This window comes from Pleurodeles waltl, chromosome 5 (assembly GCF_031143425.1).
Source record: "Pleurodeles waltl isolate 20211129_DDA chromosome 5, aPleWal1.hap1.20221129, whole genome shotgun sequence".
Classification (NCBI taxonomy): Eukaryota; Metazoa; Chordata; class Amphibia; order Caudata; family Salamandridae; genus Pleurodeles; species Pleurodeles waltl.
Genome location: NC_090444.1, coordinates 96632627 through 96647362, shown reverse-complemented (window position 1 = coordinate 96647362; position 14736 = coordinate 96632627). Strand labels below are relative to the sequence as shown.

The window sequence follows — 14736 nt, the reverse complement described above, 5'->3', positions numbered from 1 at the left end:
TAAGAGATCATTAACCTACTTAAACTAATATTAAATTCTTTATTCAAATAACAAATGATATAACTTCAGATGTATTGTATACAATTTGGTACCTTTACTCTAACTCAAACATTACTCCTTGTTTAATATTTAACTGTGTTAGTGAAAAAAAATTAAATTACTTTAATTTGAGTTTTAAAAACACGGAACACTTACCCTAAAGCTAATACTATCTTTATCTTTATCTTCATTCTTCACCCAAACCATAAACACATCAATGATAAATATTTATTTTTTAACTTTCATTTATTATTAATTAATTGTATGTTCCTTAATTGAGTTGATTTCATTTTAATTATATTTTATTACAATAAAAGTAATTTAATAAAAAATAAATGGCCTGTTATTATTTAATAGCTTTAACCCATTGTATTGCAAAGGTGATGTTGCATAATGTAATGACAGATGAGGGAAGGATTTTATAGTAGTGATGGGATAACGGTCATAAGCGGTTATGTGGAGAGTTACTAGTATGTCCCCCATTTCAAATGATACTCAGCTCCTCACCTCGTCTCCCTCTGATTGACATCTATAGAGCTCAAGCTGCATATATTGACAGAACTTTAAAGATGGACAGTGTAGCTAAAATGATGTGACACAATCCTCAAACAGCTTCAATATCCTTCACATTGCTAAAATTATATTGACCACTGTAAAGGTGTTGACAGTTCTGTTCTCAATTGGTGTCATGTTATCCTATCATTAGTGGAAATCAGGTTGTTAATTATCGGACAAAGTTGTGTAACAACTATATAACAGTTTATACAAACTAGACTCTTTGTTAAAGCACCATAATATTTGGTGTCACCTATTAATAGCACTACTAAAAACAGTCCTCCTTGGACTGACCTAGACCATCCAATACATTCCTCTCCACTGCCTTCTCTAAAAAGTGCTAAAAGTAAGGAATGCACTCGCAGATTTGCACAGAATTTGCCTCGGGTAAGTGGGAGGCATTGTTCCTGCATCATAGTTCTTTCCAGGATACCTCAAACTTCAGGTGAGAACTGGAGAATCTTCTGTTTCCAAACGACTAGAGGCCAGCTCTACAAGACCCTTGCATCTCTTAGCACCACACTAATGTAATTTGTTTACGCTAATGTGGTGTTTAGGAGGGCATTCTCCTTAATCGGGGCCGGCGTCAAAGTGAATGGATCATAGTAGTTTGTGGGCCTCCCTAGTGCTTTGCTGCACTAGCGCCATCATTTATGACACTAATCCAGCAAAGCGTCACAATAGCGTCATAAATTATGACGCTATTGTGGAAATTAACGTCATGGTGCGGATGCTGAATCGATATATAGCATTTCTACTAGATAGGGGATGGTCCCTTACATGGGTACTTATTGTGTCCTTTTGTTTCTTATGGATGATGGTTATGAGTCCCTTTATCTGTACTCCTATTACTGACATTCAGTTTATTGGTTGTTGTGGTTGCTGGCTAATAATGCCCTGAGAATAATGGATTGGGTAATATTTTCTTTCTGTTCTGTGTATAAGTTAGGCTCTGGGGCTACCTACAGCAGGTTTGTGAATGTGGATTTAATGTCGGAGAGCATTTAGATGGGCCATTAGTACATTTAAACATGTCAGCCACAGTCATTGCAGTGGTCATGTGACATGTTACTACTTGAATGCTATGCATCAGGGAGACGTGCAGCGTGTGTATCTTACTAACACAGACTGAGAAGATGGCCTTGATAGATGTTATATTTATTAAGTTACTGAGGTCCACAAAAGTAAACTTACCGTAATTACTACTGTCTCTAAACTCTGGGTATTAGTTAGGCATTTTTACCATTTCAAGATGGCCACTATAGTCACTGGAATGGTCACATGACCTGTCACTTTTTTAATGAAACACGCCGGGAAGGCTGGCAATGTTTGATTCTGACTTGCCTGGGTTAAGCTGATGCGGATGGAGACAGATGCTAGCGGTTCCATATTTAGAAGGTATGAATACGCTACAGTGGAGGCAGCGTTTTTCTAGAGTTTATGTTGTATGGCGGTTGAGCAATTTTAATATTTGTGGGTTTGTTTACTTGGACTTGTAGGTTAGAGCACCCTAGTGTGTTGCTATGGAGTGTATTTTTGCAACCTGTTATAAGTAGCGGAATGTAGCTATTTTGGTTGGGAGCCTGACACAGTGTATTATTTTGTACACGCTTTCTACGGTTTCAAGGTACTTTTTTAACTTTCTTTGTCATGTAGGTGGTGGCTTATACTAGTATCCACACCTGTGTTTGTGGTGTTTTCTTGGGTTCAACAGGCGGTACACATGGTGGGATTTGGCAGATTGCACGTAGTGTTTTATAATTCATTTTCCTTATGTGTAGGTATTATTTTACAACACTGAGTCCTGATGATGGTCTGACGGACCTTTGACTGCCACCACAGACCAAGACGTCGTCATTTGACAAGCTGAATTGACAGACCATGATATCGCTTGAACTGGGACTCAAAGCCAGGCACTTATTGTGCAGGACTGTGTCAAGAGGAGGGATATAACCCCTTCCTGGATCTTCTGTTGGGATACAATTGTGTGATCTAGGCGGGTTATATACAGTGTTGTTGTCTACCAGATGGACATTCGTTGTATTTGATGGACATTTTATGAACTTCTTGAATCCTATTGATTAATATATTGGATGTGAACAGTACGTAGTCGTCTTATTCATTAATTGAAGACTGGATCTTATGCACACAAATTATATCTAAACAATTTCTCTAAGGGCATTTTTAAGTGAGGTATAGTAAATAAGGCCCAACCATGGTGTGGTTAGGTGGGGCTGCGGCGACGCTAGAAAAACGGCGTATTGGAACCGATGCTCCACTTTCTTGTAGATCTGGTCTTATGTGTCATTTGACCACAGCATACAGATGCTCTACAAATTGATATAACATACCACCAACATCATATAGAAACTTTTCTTTTTGTTGATCTAGTGATTTCTGTGCCCATTGTAATGGCTCTGAGATGTGTGTAGAGTTAATAATGTATTGTTTTAGCCAAAGACATAAATATATATGAAGTGAGGCCACATTTATCTACAGAAAATGTAGGGAACCCATGCTGTCTCTTCAACCCAAAATATTTACTGATATATATTTTGTGCCAATTAAATTTACTTTGATTAGCTTTAGAATGTCATACCAAGGACTCAATATGTTCTTGTGCACAGGTTAGAAGTAAAGAAATGTGAAATAGTATCCAGAAAGCTGTACTGTTCAGCTGTTGACTGCTTGTTGTGACTCTTTTTATGCTTTCATATACTATTTCCAATACAGGGTTCCATGTGTGTGTACAAAGTCCCTCTTCCAGATGACATTACAAAAGAAGCTGGATATGACCCCAACTTTGGGATGTTTCAAGGAATTCCAAATAATGACCCAATGAACGTACTGGTGAGGGTGTACGTTGTAAGGGTAAGTAATGTGACATAGACTTTGCAAAGTCCTTCTTCACAGCTGATCACAGTGGTGAAATAGCTCTACAGCCACTTATATAAACCCATGCAAGTCTAGAAGTAGACATTCAAGGATTTCCATATCAATAGCACCATGGACTTGCCTTGCTCTTACGAACACATAAAACCTGAAAAATGTAAACAAATTTGTTGATACCTAAATTCCCCACCACATTTTACATTGGACAATTAGTCCTACATGCCATATTCCATATGAACTGTTTATTGGAATGTTTTTAAAATATTTATGGCCATGCTAAGAAATGAAAAGACCTTGTTCATCAGGACATGTGCCAAAACCCTATATATGCTGTGCTATAAAGTAGGAATGATGTAGGTCACATCTCGTTAAAGCAGTCACTGACAATCAAGAATGCTTGGTTCAGGAGTATGTGCAAATTCAATCCTTTGCTACATACATGTTATCAAACAGTACATGTGAGCCTCCACTTAATGCAAACAGATTTCCAAGAACTGAAAATTTAGATTATTGTATTGGGATGGCCATATTCAAATTTACAGTCAAACCACAGAGCTATGACAGATGGCGCAGAGCTAAATTGGCCAGTAGCAAAGTAGTAAAGCAAGTCACCTAAAACACCTATTGGTGCCATTCAGCTTTATGTTGCATTGTGGCTGACATTGATTCCAGAATTTGAGACCAGCTTGGTGTGGCAGGTGCTGCTAGCTGATAAGAACTAGATGTGTCCACTAAGCATTAGAAACACTGTTTGTAAATCTCAAGCAAGAGTGCATGTACCTTTGCAAGTGAATAGCTAAGGCAAAGTTCACAATAAGGCTCACATTGTCTTGAATAGAATGCAAATAACGTGGTTAATCAGATCACTGATATGGCTATTGTAAACAACCTGCTAGGATACTCTCTGGCAGCATTGTTATTAATCATAAACTCTTTAAGACAAACATTAGCAAAGCCAATAAGTCTGAGTTTAATGTGCTTAAAGATGCTGTGTCAGCACATTAGTCAGACACAGATAAGGGACCCCTCAGGAGTGGGCAGAGAGCTGTAGTTTTAAAGTAGTCCCTCGTGCAGGTCACTGCAAACAGTGGAGTGGGGGTGGAATGATACACCCAAACAGGCAACAGCATTAGGTGAAAGATAAATGCTTCACAGGGCTGAGCCAAGACATGAATAAATTCACATGCCATTGGCTACCAGAGGCTGGTCAGAGAAAGCCAGTAGTTCAAAGGGGCGGTCCCATAGCACAATCTATTCACAAGCAATAGGTCTGATTGACAGCTGTACTGTGAATCTCCAGACCTAAAAATTAAACAATTTTAAAAAATGTGTGGTAGGCTGTCTGATGTCTGCATCTCAGCATGGGTACTCCTTTTACCATTGACAACATTTGCAGAACTACTCAAAAATAGTCCTGTGTGAGAACCAAAAATGTCACCAAAACCTGCTACCTTCATTAACATTCATTAACATTCATGTGTACTTGCTTATTTCTTTTGTGAGTGCGAAGTCCAATGATCATTTAGTAAAAATGGTGTTTGACATGCATGTATCAATCATCCTGCTGTGGTGCTCTTCAGGGAGCCTTGTCTCACATGATCTTAATTGTAGGCCACAGACCTGCACCCTGCCGATATCAATGGCAAAGCGGACCCCTACGTCGTCATCAGGTTGGGGAAAACTGACATCAAAGACAAGGAAAGTTACATCTCCAAGCAGCTGAACCCCGTCTTTGGAAAGTAAGTCATGAATGTGTGTGAACTGCTTGCTTTCCAAGCTTTTTGGACATCTCTCAGTATAGGATGCTCCATCAGCTCCCTCTCACACTGTTGTCCTCCTGGTTGGCTGCACTTTGTACCTTCCTCTGCACTATGAACTTTTGGATCATTTGATAAATTCCTTTCATGCTGTTCTTCCAGGTCCTTTGACATTGAAGCCACATTCCCCATGGAGTCCATGCTGACTGTTGCTGTGTATGACTGGGACTTGGTGGGTACAGATGACCTGATTGGGGAAACAAAGATTGACCTTGAAAATCGGTACTACAGCAAACACAGGGCCACCTGTGGAATCTCACAGACCTACTCTACGTAAGAATATACAACCCCTGCGTGCACTTATCTTAATTGTATGATTCTGTGACAGTGTTTTCATCCATATGGAATAACTGTAAATTGTGTATGGCACGTTTATCTTTATAGGATTCATTTTCTCTTCTTGGAGCACACTGGGTCAGATTTATCAACGAGTAGTGTCGAACCTGCGCCATGCAATGGGTGCCAGGGGGAGGCAACTACTATGTGAGATTTATAAAGCCAATCAAGGCCACCGTGCATGGCCTTGCGTGGCTTGATACATCAAAAGTAATGCAACACATCTCAAATCGTTGCGTTGAGTTACCCCAGGGAAGAGTTTCATGGGTGCAGCACGGGTGTGCCCACGCAACCACCCAGGAATATTGATGCATTCCCAGATTTATTTCTCTTCCTTTTTTTCTCTTCCTTTGTGTGCTGCATTTTGCAGCACCCATGCAAAAAGGAAAATGTCTCAGAGGATGTTGTTTGTGTAGGAAGGTACCCCTTCCTGCACAAAACAATCCTGTCTGCAACGCAAGCATCCTTGCACCACAGCACAAGGGTGCCATCATTGTCACTAGGCAGCACATTGTGCTCCAGCGCTAGGAAAGGACAGGAATTTGCAGCGTAATGTTAAATATTGCCCTTTGCCTTCAATTCAAGAATCTCCTACAAACATACTAGTTTCAAATTATGCTGCAGTCAGTCCTGGGTAGATTTCATCCTAATTCTCATCTTCGCATCAACCCCTGATATGCGTCTCTGAATGTCTTATTTCACAGGCCTCGGGAAGTTTTTTACCTCTCTGGGGTTTTTCCTCCCTTGGAAACTTCCTTTAAAGCACCTAATTTCCCTGCATTGTTGCTCTGTGTATATGACCACATAACTACAGAAAGGAGTCATGCTAGTGTCAGACTAGAGAAGCCTCAGTCCAGTCCAGAACCTGAAATATGATTTACAAAAATAAATAAAGTTAATCTGGTACCCTGAAGCAGTCTGTAAACAATTGTTTTGCACTGTGTGTTTCTGTGTAATATATCAACAATTGTTCAACTATTTTGTGCATTTTCTAAAAACATATAGCTGCATATTTGTGGGTATTATTATGTCAAGCTGTGTGAAAGTGAAGCCAAACAATGATATGTTTGAGCTGCCACAAGTCTCAAACATCTGAACTGTAAAGCTAAACTGGTTTCTTTGACAAGTCCCTGAGTCATGCTTAGCTGTTTGGCACAAGTAGCAAGCCCTTCCTCAGACAAGGATCACATGGGACTGGTGCAATAACTAGCCAAAACAACAATACAGTTATGAAATCAAGAGCTTAAAATATTAAGATTTAAATAAAATCATTTTATGAGTACATGGCCACAAAAATGAAGTAAATTGGGCGCAGGATTCAAAAGTAATAACAAAAATTAAAACTGTTCCATAAGAATTAAGTTAGAACACAAAAATCCGGTAGTAGTCCATGGTTGCTGTGGATCTAGACCGAGCCACCCGGCCCTGCCAACACACGAGTGACTCCAGCTGGATAAATGTTTCTGGTTTGTGCTAGTCAAAGTTTGAGCTCCAGACTCAGATTCTTTTCTTGAGGTCACAGATCTTCAGAGGGACAAGTCTGAAAGTTCTAGCCAAGAAGAACTGGATGATGTTGGATATGTCTGAGTGGTAGCTCTATACCCTCAAATTTCGACCCAAACAGTCAGAGCATGAAAAACAGCTAAAATGATAGTTAGAAGTTTTGACTCCAAGGTGGCAACAGTGGGCAAGCTGTGACGGGGAAACAACATAGCTAACTCAAAAGTAGGTAGGAGGAGGCAGTGTGGGCAAAGTGTAACGACGCTGAGGCAGACCACTTCCAGACTTGCAGTACAAATCAGGAAGGTACTGAGGAAAAAGGTGTGAATTGGGCATGCAGAAATTGATGAAATTGTCTTGCGATGGAAGGAAGTTGCATGTGCGACTTTCCCATGCTACCAAAGTTAAAATGCGGAATTCAGCACAGCGACGTCACCTCTATGGAGAAAAACATTGAAATCCCATGCTTAATTTAAGTAGATTTGTGAAGCCATTTCTATTTATGTATTTGTATGGATATAACCCTAAAATGAAATTTATGCTGAGGGATAAAGAGTCCAGATACTGTGTTGAAAAGATTGCAATCTTGCCTGTATAACTGTCCTCAATAAGCATCCTAAATCATCATTGAAACATCACAGTGGATGTGCCCAGCTGCAACATCCAGGGGTTGTCTTACAGCTCACAATGATACACAGGCTTTACATCTTCTCTCCTCAGTCACGGTTACAACATGTGGAGGGACCCTGTGAGGCCCACTCAGATTCTTTCCAAGCTCTGCAAAGAAGGAAAGTTGGATGGACCTCACTTTGGACCAGGAGGGAGAGTGAAGGTCACAAACAGAGTTTTCACTGGCCCGACAGAAATTGAAGACGAAAACGGTAAGTGTGGCTCAACAGTGGTGAGTCGACGATCACGCTGAGACGCTTTGACCACTTTAAGTAAAAACAAGCCTCCTATTGGGAAGAATCAGGCAGAAATCTCTGAGGATTTCTAACACACCCAGGGCAGACACACTCAAACCTATTCTGATTGAGATGTAGAAATGTCTGACTAAAATAGGTATTAGATTACCCACATAAGTTAGTTATTTACTAAATATGTACTTGTTCTCTAATCCAACCTCTGCCTCCAGTACACAGACCTGTCATTAGGAGAAGTATTGAATTTCCCTTTTTATTTTTTTGAACATTTTCTTGCTTTAAACAAACTGTTCTCCGTGACATATTTTTACATTATTATGTGCACTTCCTCATACTTATCTAGACCTTTCCGATGGATGCTAGGGGTGCAGAAGAATGGGAGAAATCCACTGCAAAGTTAGTATTGTGTATGAGGTTATCTTGTGTGTATTGCATCCTCTTACATTCCTCTCAGAAGGTCCAACGGTCTCAACTAACCACAGATCTATGGTCCTGATCTAGAGGAGGATGTTAACACTGATGTATCTAGAGGGGGACCAGATGTCTTGCCCCCTTCACACACCCCCAACCCTTGGGCCCCACCACAGCTGTTTAATGAGCCAGGAGGAGGCACCGAAAAACAGACACTGCACCTTGCCACACCCATTTTTTTTTGTTAAATGCCTATGACTACAAAACAATGTTGTTTGCTTAAATGTTTAAATCTGACTTTGTATGTCCTTATATACAGCTAAAGATATAGCTATAAACAACATGCAAATTCCAATTTAAATATTGTGGGACTGACTCACCAAGGTCAGTTACACTTGTAACTTGATCTGTATGACCTTCCATACAATGGTCTAAAGCAGGTGGCATTAGGTTCTGAGCAATTGTGGAGATGTCCCTGCTGGCTTTCTTCTAAGCGTGTTAGTTACCTATGCCAAAATGTGCAATATTAAGGAAACGATGACCGCCTTTTGCCCATAACCTCTTCCAGCTGCTGGCCTATTGACAGAATCATTAAGGTAGCTTTCCAGATTAGAGTGTTCCTTTAAGATTAGTGTACTTTCAATGGCTCACATTAATGCACAGGTCCATTTTGTAGATTTACACAATTGTAAGCGTAGCTTTCCTGCTTAGAGTTGCAGTGTACATGTGATGCATCACGTTAACTCACAGATTCAGTTATAGGATTTCAATCTCTTGCAGTTTGAGTGCTTTTTTAGGCCAGGGTACACCCAGATGCTAGCATGGTGCCTTCTACTTTTATGACATGACCAGCATTAAGGGCCTGATTTAGAGTTTGGCAGATGGGGAATACCCCATCACAAACATGACTAGTATCCCGTCCGCTCTATTACGATCCCATTATATGCTATAGGGATTGTAATGCAGCAGACGGGATATCATTCACGTTTGTGACAGAGTATTCCATCCACTGAGATCTAAATCAAGCCCTAAGTCATTGAAGGCTTTAAGACAATTAATTGTTTTGTCCTTTAATAGTTACCTATATGAGTAACATCCTCTAATTGGAACCTTACCTGGCTATCTTCTGTAGACGCAGTCCCCTATTCGCACCTTTGACTGTGGCAGTTTTCTGGAATGTTTTTCATTCCACCATTTATTGACTGACTGCACTATGGGTAATTTCTTCTGTTCTAGCCTTCATTGGTAGACAGCTTGTTTGTCAGGGTTTCTGTTGGGACAAATGCCCCTTTAATACCAACATTGATAACGTCTTCTACACTGCCAATCACAGGCTGAGCTCTGTCAGATTTGCCTGCTTTGAGATATACATACAGAATTGTTCCCAGCATGCACCTAACACACTGCAAGATGCTGAGCTCTGATTTTATGATGTATTTTCAGAAGTGGTGGTAAAATGCACCTTTAGAGGGTACTCAATTGGCTCTTTATAGAGTACTTCATTCCAGAAACCGCCTGCCTCGGAAATGTATAGTATTGCTCTCTTTCATTTAAGTTTTTTTTTGTTTTGTTTTTTACATTTGTAGAATGCCTTGTGCTGTGAAAGACTACAGTGCCTCTTTTCCAGTTTATAGCTGAACATCACGGATTATCTGCATAAAAAGGAATATTTACATGCCCCTAGCGTCATTTTTTTTATGCTAAGGCAATCCTAACCGATCCCCCACCCTGCGCCATATTTACAGAGTGGTGCAATGCAAACATTGCGCCACTTTGTAACCTCTTGCGCCACATTATGCCTGTGCCAGGTATAATGTATGCAAGGGGGTGTTATCCCTCAGGGAGGCACAAAAAAATGGAGCCGACAAATCTACAAGATTTCACTGCACCATTTTTATCATAATTTTAAACACCAAGTGACGCTCCCATTGTTTGCAATGGGCCTCCCTTGATTTTGGTGGATTAGCTCCATAATCTATGGCGCTAATCCGCCAAAGTGCCACAATAGCGTCAAGGGTTTTGATGCTATCGGCCTAATGTGCGCCATGGTGTGCCGTTGTGTCAATACGACATACACATGGTGTCATTAGGGGGCGCAATAGGGTGCAAGAAAAGTGGCGCATCATTTATGATGCCCCACTTTCTTATAATGCCCCAAAGTTCGCCAAATAAACTTCACAGTGATTCTGCTCATAGGGAGCTTATGTCGGGTATTCAAGACTATGCTGGCACACAGGAAGACTGTGAAGGGCATCTGGGAGGCTGTCTCGGGAATACCAGGCCCTATGAGAGTATGTGAAGGCAGCACTGGACCTGTGCAACTAAGCCTGTGAACAGGGAGGCTTGATGCAGCTGATGATGTGCACAGGGAACCTGCACTGGCCTCACATGACAAGCGTACGCAGAGGGGACACATGTGGCACTAAGGCTGAACTTCGCATGGGGGCGATGCTCTGGACATTTGACGCATACCTGTGCATCTTTAGGATGTTGGGAGAGACTCACTGACCATTTGTGGCTAACACTGTGCCAGGGGAGGCTGTGGTCAGCATTCAGGTTTACACCTGTGCATATGCTCAGGGCCGGCTTGTGGCGCCCTGTGCGACGATCATTTTTGGCACCTACCCCCACCCTCCATGAGCTCCTCTTTGGAATCCCTCAATACCACCAGGCAAAAGTGCTCCTTATCTCTCCACAGCTCTTCTCACATGCATTTAATTTGTTTTAAAGCCCTGGTAAAGGCTGACTTTACCAACAAGAATGTATATCTATCTAAATGAACCCTTTTAGCAATATTAAGATTAGGGAATCAGCGACTGGGTAAAGAAAACATAAGGCCCTAACCTATTTTATGCAGATTGCTTGCAGCTCTTCGATAACAGTTCGTAACAGTCACTGTTCTATATTAGAGGTATATCGTAAAAACTGCGGTAACAAAATAATCTCTGTGACAAAAGTAGTAATCCACGCAGCTATCTACATAAAATACAGATCTGTGATCTGCACGCTACGCGTTCTTTGCAGAAGGCACATTAACCCTCTCCGCTACTGCATGGCGAGTTAAAACTTCCAGTAGACAAAATATCTCTCTCCTTAGCAGGAACATTAATCACAAGAGTTATCTTGACATTTGTATTGCTGCCTGAAAAGGACACACAAGGAACTCTGTAGCAGGTGTTTTTACATTTGTAAGTTATTGTTAAACGCAGCGCCCCCCCTAAGGTCAGCACCCCCCCCCCCCCTTCCTAGGCCAGCGCCCTGTGCCACCGCACCAGTCATACTGCCCTAAGGCCGGCCCTGCACGCGCTACTGGACATTCAGGGCTCTGCTTGTCCACAGGGGGGCTGCGTAGTGCACATGAGGCCGTGCAAACACTTGATCAGGGTTCTCACCTGCTTTTTATGGCCAACTCAAAGTGTACTGTAACTGAGGTATACTAAGCACCCATGTTGCTGTGCCCACTTTGCCATCATTTGCCAGCTGGTTGAAGTAGCTGGTGGGTAATCGGATCACAGCATCCATTCTAGCTGGCATCGTCTGCTTTCATCTCGGATCAGGCGCACTGCTGAAACCAGGACACACACTCCTGTGCCCTTTTTCAGATGTAAATGATGCCCTCCAGTATTGTCTTGAGGCCTCCTCTGCCACCGTGGTCTATGGTTTGGCGCAAGACAGCCTGGAACATACCAGCAAAGGGAGAGAAAGAAATAGTCTAATTTCTCAATGTTGCCAGCCCCATCAAATGTAAGAAGGACCTCGTTATCGAGACTTATGGTTCTGCATAAAGCACCCTCCCCCATCTCATCTGAAAGTCATATCAGCCAGAGTGCGTTTGCATCTCGGGAGTCCATCATTGGTCCAGAGGTGCAGGATATCCTCATATGACACACACAATTTGCAGAGCATAATTCTACAGTAACCCATTTAAATATCTTGAAAACCTGGCCTGGGTTTGGCCCTTCTGAGCCTATGGTCAGGACACCATCTGTAAAAGCAGTTCTTCCTTCTCTTAAGAGGCCAAGAATTTTTTTTATAAATATCCCCTATTAACTTGGTAAAGTTTTAAAAAAATGTTTGTGGCCTTCATAACAGTGACGAAGTTCTTTTAAAAGAAGTTGGTTTTAGCAAAAGAAATGTACATCAGAATCTACGTTTGACAGAAAAACATGCTTGAAAAACAAAATGTGTAAACATTCTCCCACTGAAAATGTTTTAGCTGATAGATGCTCCAGGTGCACACATTTTACTAACTAACTCATGAACTACAGAATTTGTTGATTTCCCTGTTGCAATCATAGTTTCACAGACTGCAATAATATTGTGCTTTTCAGCCTGGGGCCACGGTGGCGCCCCTTACTGACTGAGGACTATTGATGGCAAAGGATTCATATGACGTTAATGTGTTGCTTTTTTCCCTTCCCTCCTTATGTTTTCAGGTCAGAAAAAGCAGACAGACGAACATTTGGCCCTGACAGTGCTTCACCACTGGGAGGAGATCCCACGAGCGGGCTGTAAGCTGATTCCTGAGCACGTGGAGACGCGACCCCTGCTGAACCCTGACAAGCCAGGCATTGAGCAGGTGAGGACCCCAGTGACCGGGGGGGGGGGGAGGAGGGGGGAGGTGTTCCTACTCCACACTCTCCCTTGTGTTTAAGCAGCTGTAACACAATACATGACTGGCTATGGGGGATGAAAATTGAAATCCTGTAATAAGCAGCGTGATACATGTTGCCTTATTAAGTTGCTCAAAGTGCTTTGCTAATATTTTTTAATTCAGTTTCCACCCGTGTTACACTTTGTTCCGTTTGTCAATGTAGGTGTGAGCAACAATTAATTGGGGGGCATGCAGAAAAAAAATCTATTTATTCATTTTATCAGTATGTCTAAATAGTCCTAAAAAAGCCGAACCATGTTTCGCTCCAAGGCACACACTTTTTCTGGGGTTAATTATTTGTTTGTGCACTTTTGTACACATGTAATATCGCTTTCAGGTGCCCTTATTATCCCACATCAGTGATGCTGATGTCCAGTGTCTGTTTAATCACTGACAATTTGTTTCAGCCCTTCTGATAGTATAACAGGTTTGCTTAACTGTTACCCCTGCCCAAAAACATGTGTTACATTTAATTCGTTATCCCACTCATAAAGCCTCACGAAGGTGGTGCTTGATGGGGACCAGATGAGCATCATATGTAGTCCTCTGGTATGGTGATGGAATTAAGCCTGCCCAAAGTAACCATGACTTTTTGTAAGACCTCTGTTAGCTAAAATATACAGATTATGTTTGTCAAGACATGTTACTAGGTTTTAGACATTCTTATTCACTGTGAGCTGGAGGAATATTTGGGTGTGGTGTGCAAAATGACTGAGCCAACTTTCTCTGATTTGTGCACCTATGGGGGCACTACAAGACAAAGTTGAGAGGTCAGATGCTTGTGCACCCCATTAGTCGGAGAGTAACCTTGCATCAATGTGTACCAAACGTGGTGTTTGGGATTCAGCTTGCACAGAGCATCCTAGCAAGACCTGCTTTCCTGGTTCTTTCGGGGTTTGCAGTAGCACAGTTTGGTCGAGGATCCTGAGACAAGAGGCTCCATTCAGGGACCAGTAGCTTCCCTTCTTGCCTTTCTAGGGGTCCAGGAGTCAGATTACTTGTCACCAGGGCATTTAAGTAGTTTGTGGCTTTAGAACAATTGAGAGACAATTCCCTCAGTGCCACTGCAAAGGCAGTTGTAGGTCAAATATCAGTCCATAATCTTAACCTGCATTTATATCGACTGCACAATATTGACTCCCGAATAGCTTCGAAGGAAGCATACAGCATCATAGATTTACTATTCTTTTTAAATATTTTTATTTGCATCTAAGGCAATAAGAACCATACATCAGTCATAACATCGTCTGGGGGAGGAAAAGGGAGGGGATGGGGGAAAGGGCGGCAGAGGGATATGAGGAGGGAGGAAGTGCGGGGAGGGAGGGATGGTAGAAATCATAGCATGACATTGAATAATGCATGCATTGGCATTACCATTTGTTACATGTCCTACAAGAGGAAAGAAGCGTAAAGCGTCATCAGGAGCGACATGAATCCTCAGGTGAGGAGTAAAGTCACCAGGCAGAGCATCACCCGAAGCACAGGCAGTGCCGCATGTCCGGGTTTGCAGTCAACTGGGGACACCCGTCATGGCGGCGGAGGCCCACTCGGAGCGGTGGATGGCTGTGGGAGTACCCCCACCTGGGAGAATATCTCCTGGTTCCGGGGA

At 42.0% G+C, this 14736-nt stretch overlaps 1 protein-coding gene across 11 annotated transcripts in view; it reads left to right on the top strand.

The window, feature by feature from the left end:
• OTOF (otoferlin) overlaps positions 1–14736 on the top strand; it is an 875032-nt gene that overhangs the window by 804785 nt on the left and 55511 nt on the right. For all 11 annotated transcript variants that reach the window (XM_069233684.1, XM_069233683.1, XM_069233685.1 and 8 more), the window contains 5 exons: positions 3328–3465; positions 5098–5225; positions 5406–5576; positions 7860–8020; positions 12910–13052. In XM_069233684.1, the coding sequence (XP_069089785.1) occupies positions 3328–3465; positions 5098–5225; positions 5406–5576; positions 7860–8020; positions 12910–13052 (741 nt within the window). The remainder of the gene's footprint in view (positions 1–3327; positions 3466–5097; positions 5226–5405; positions 5577–7859; positions 8021–12909; positions 13053–14736) is intronic.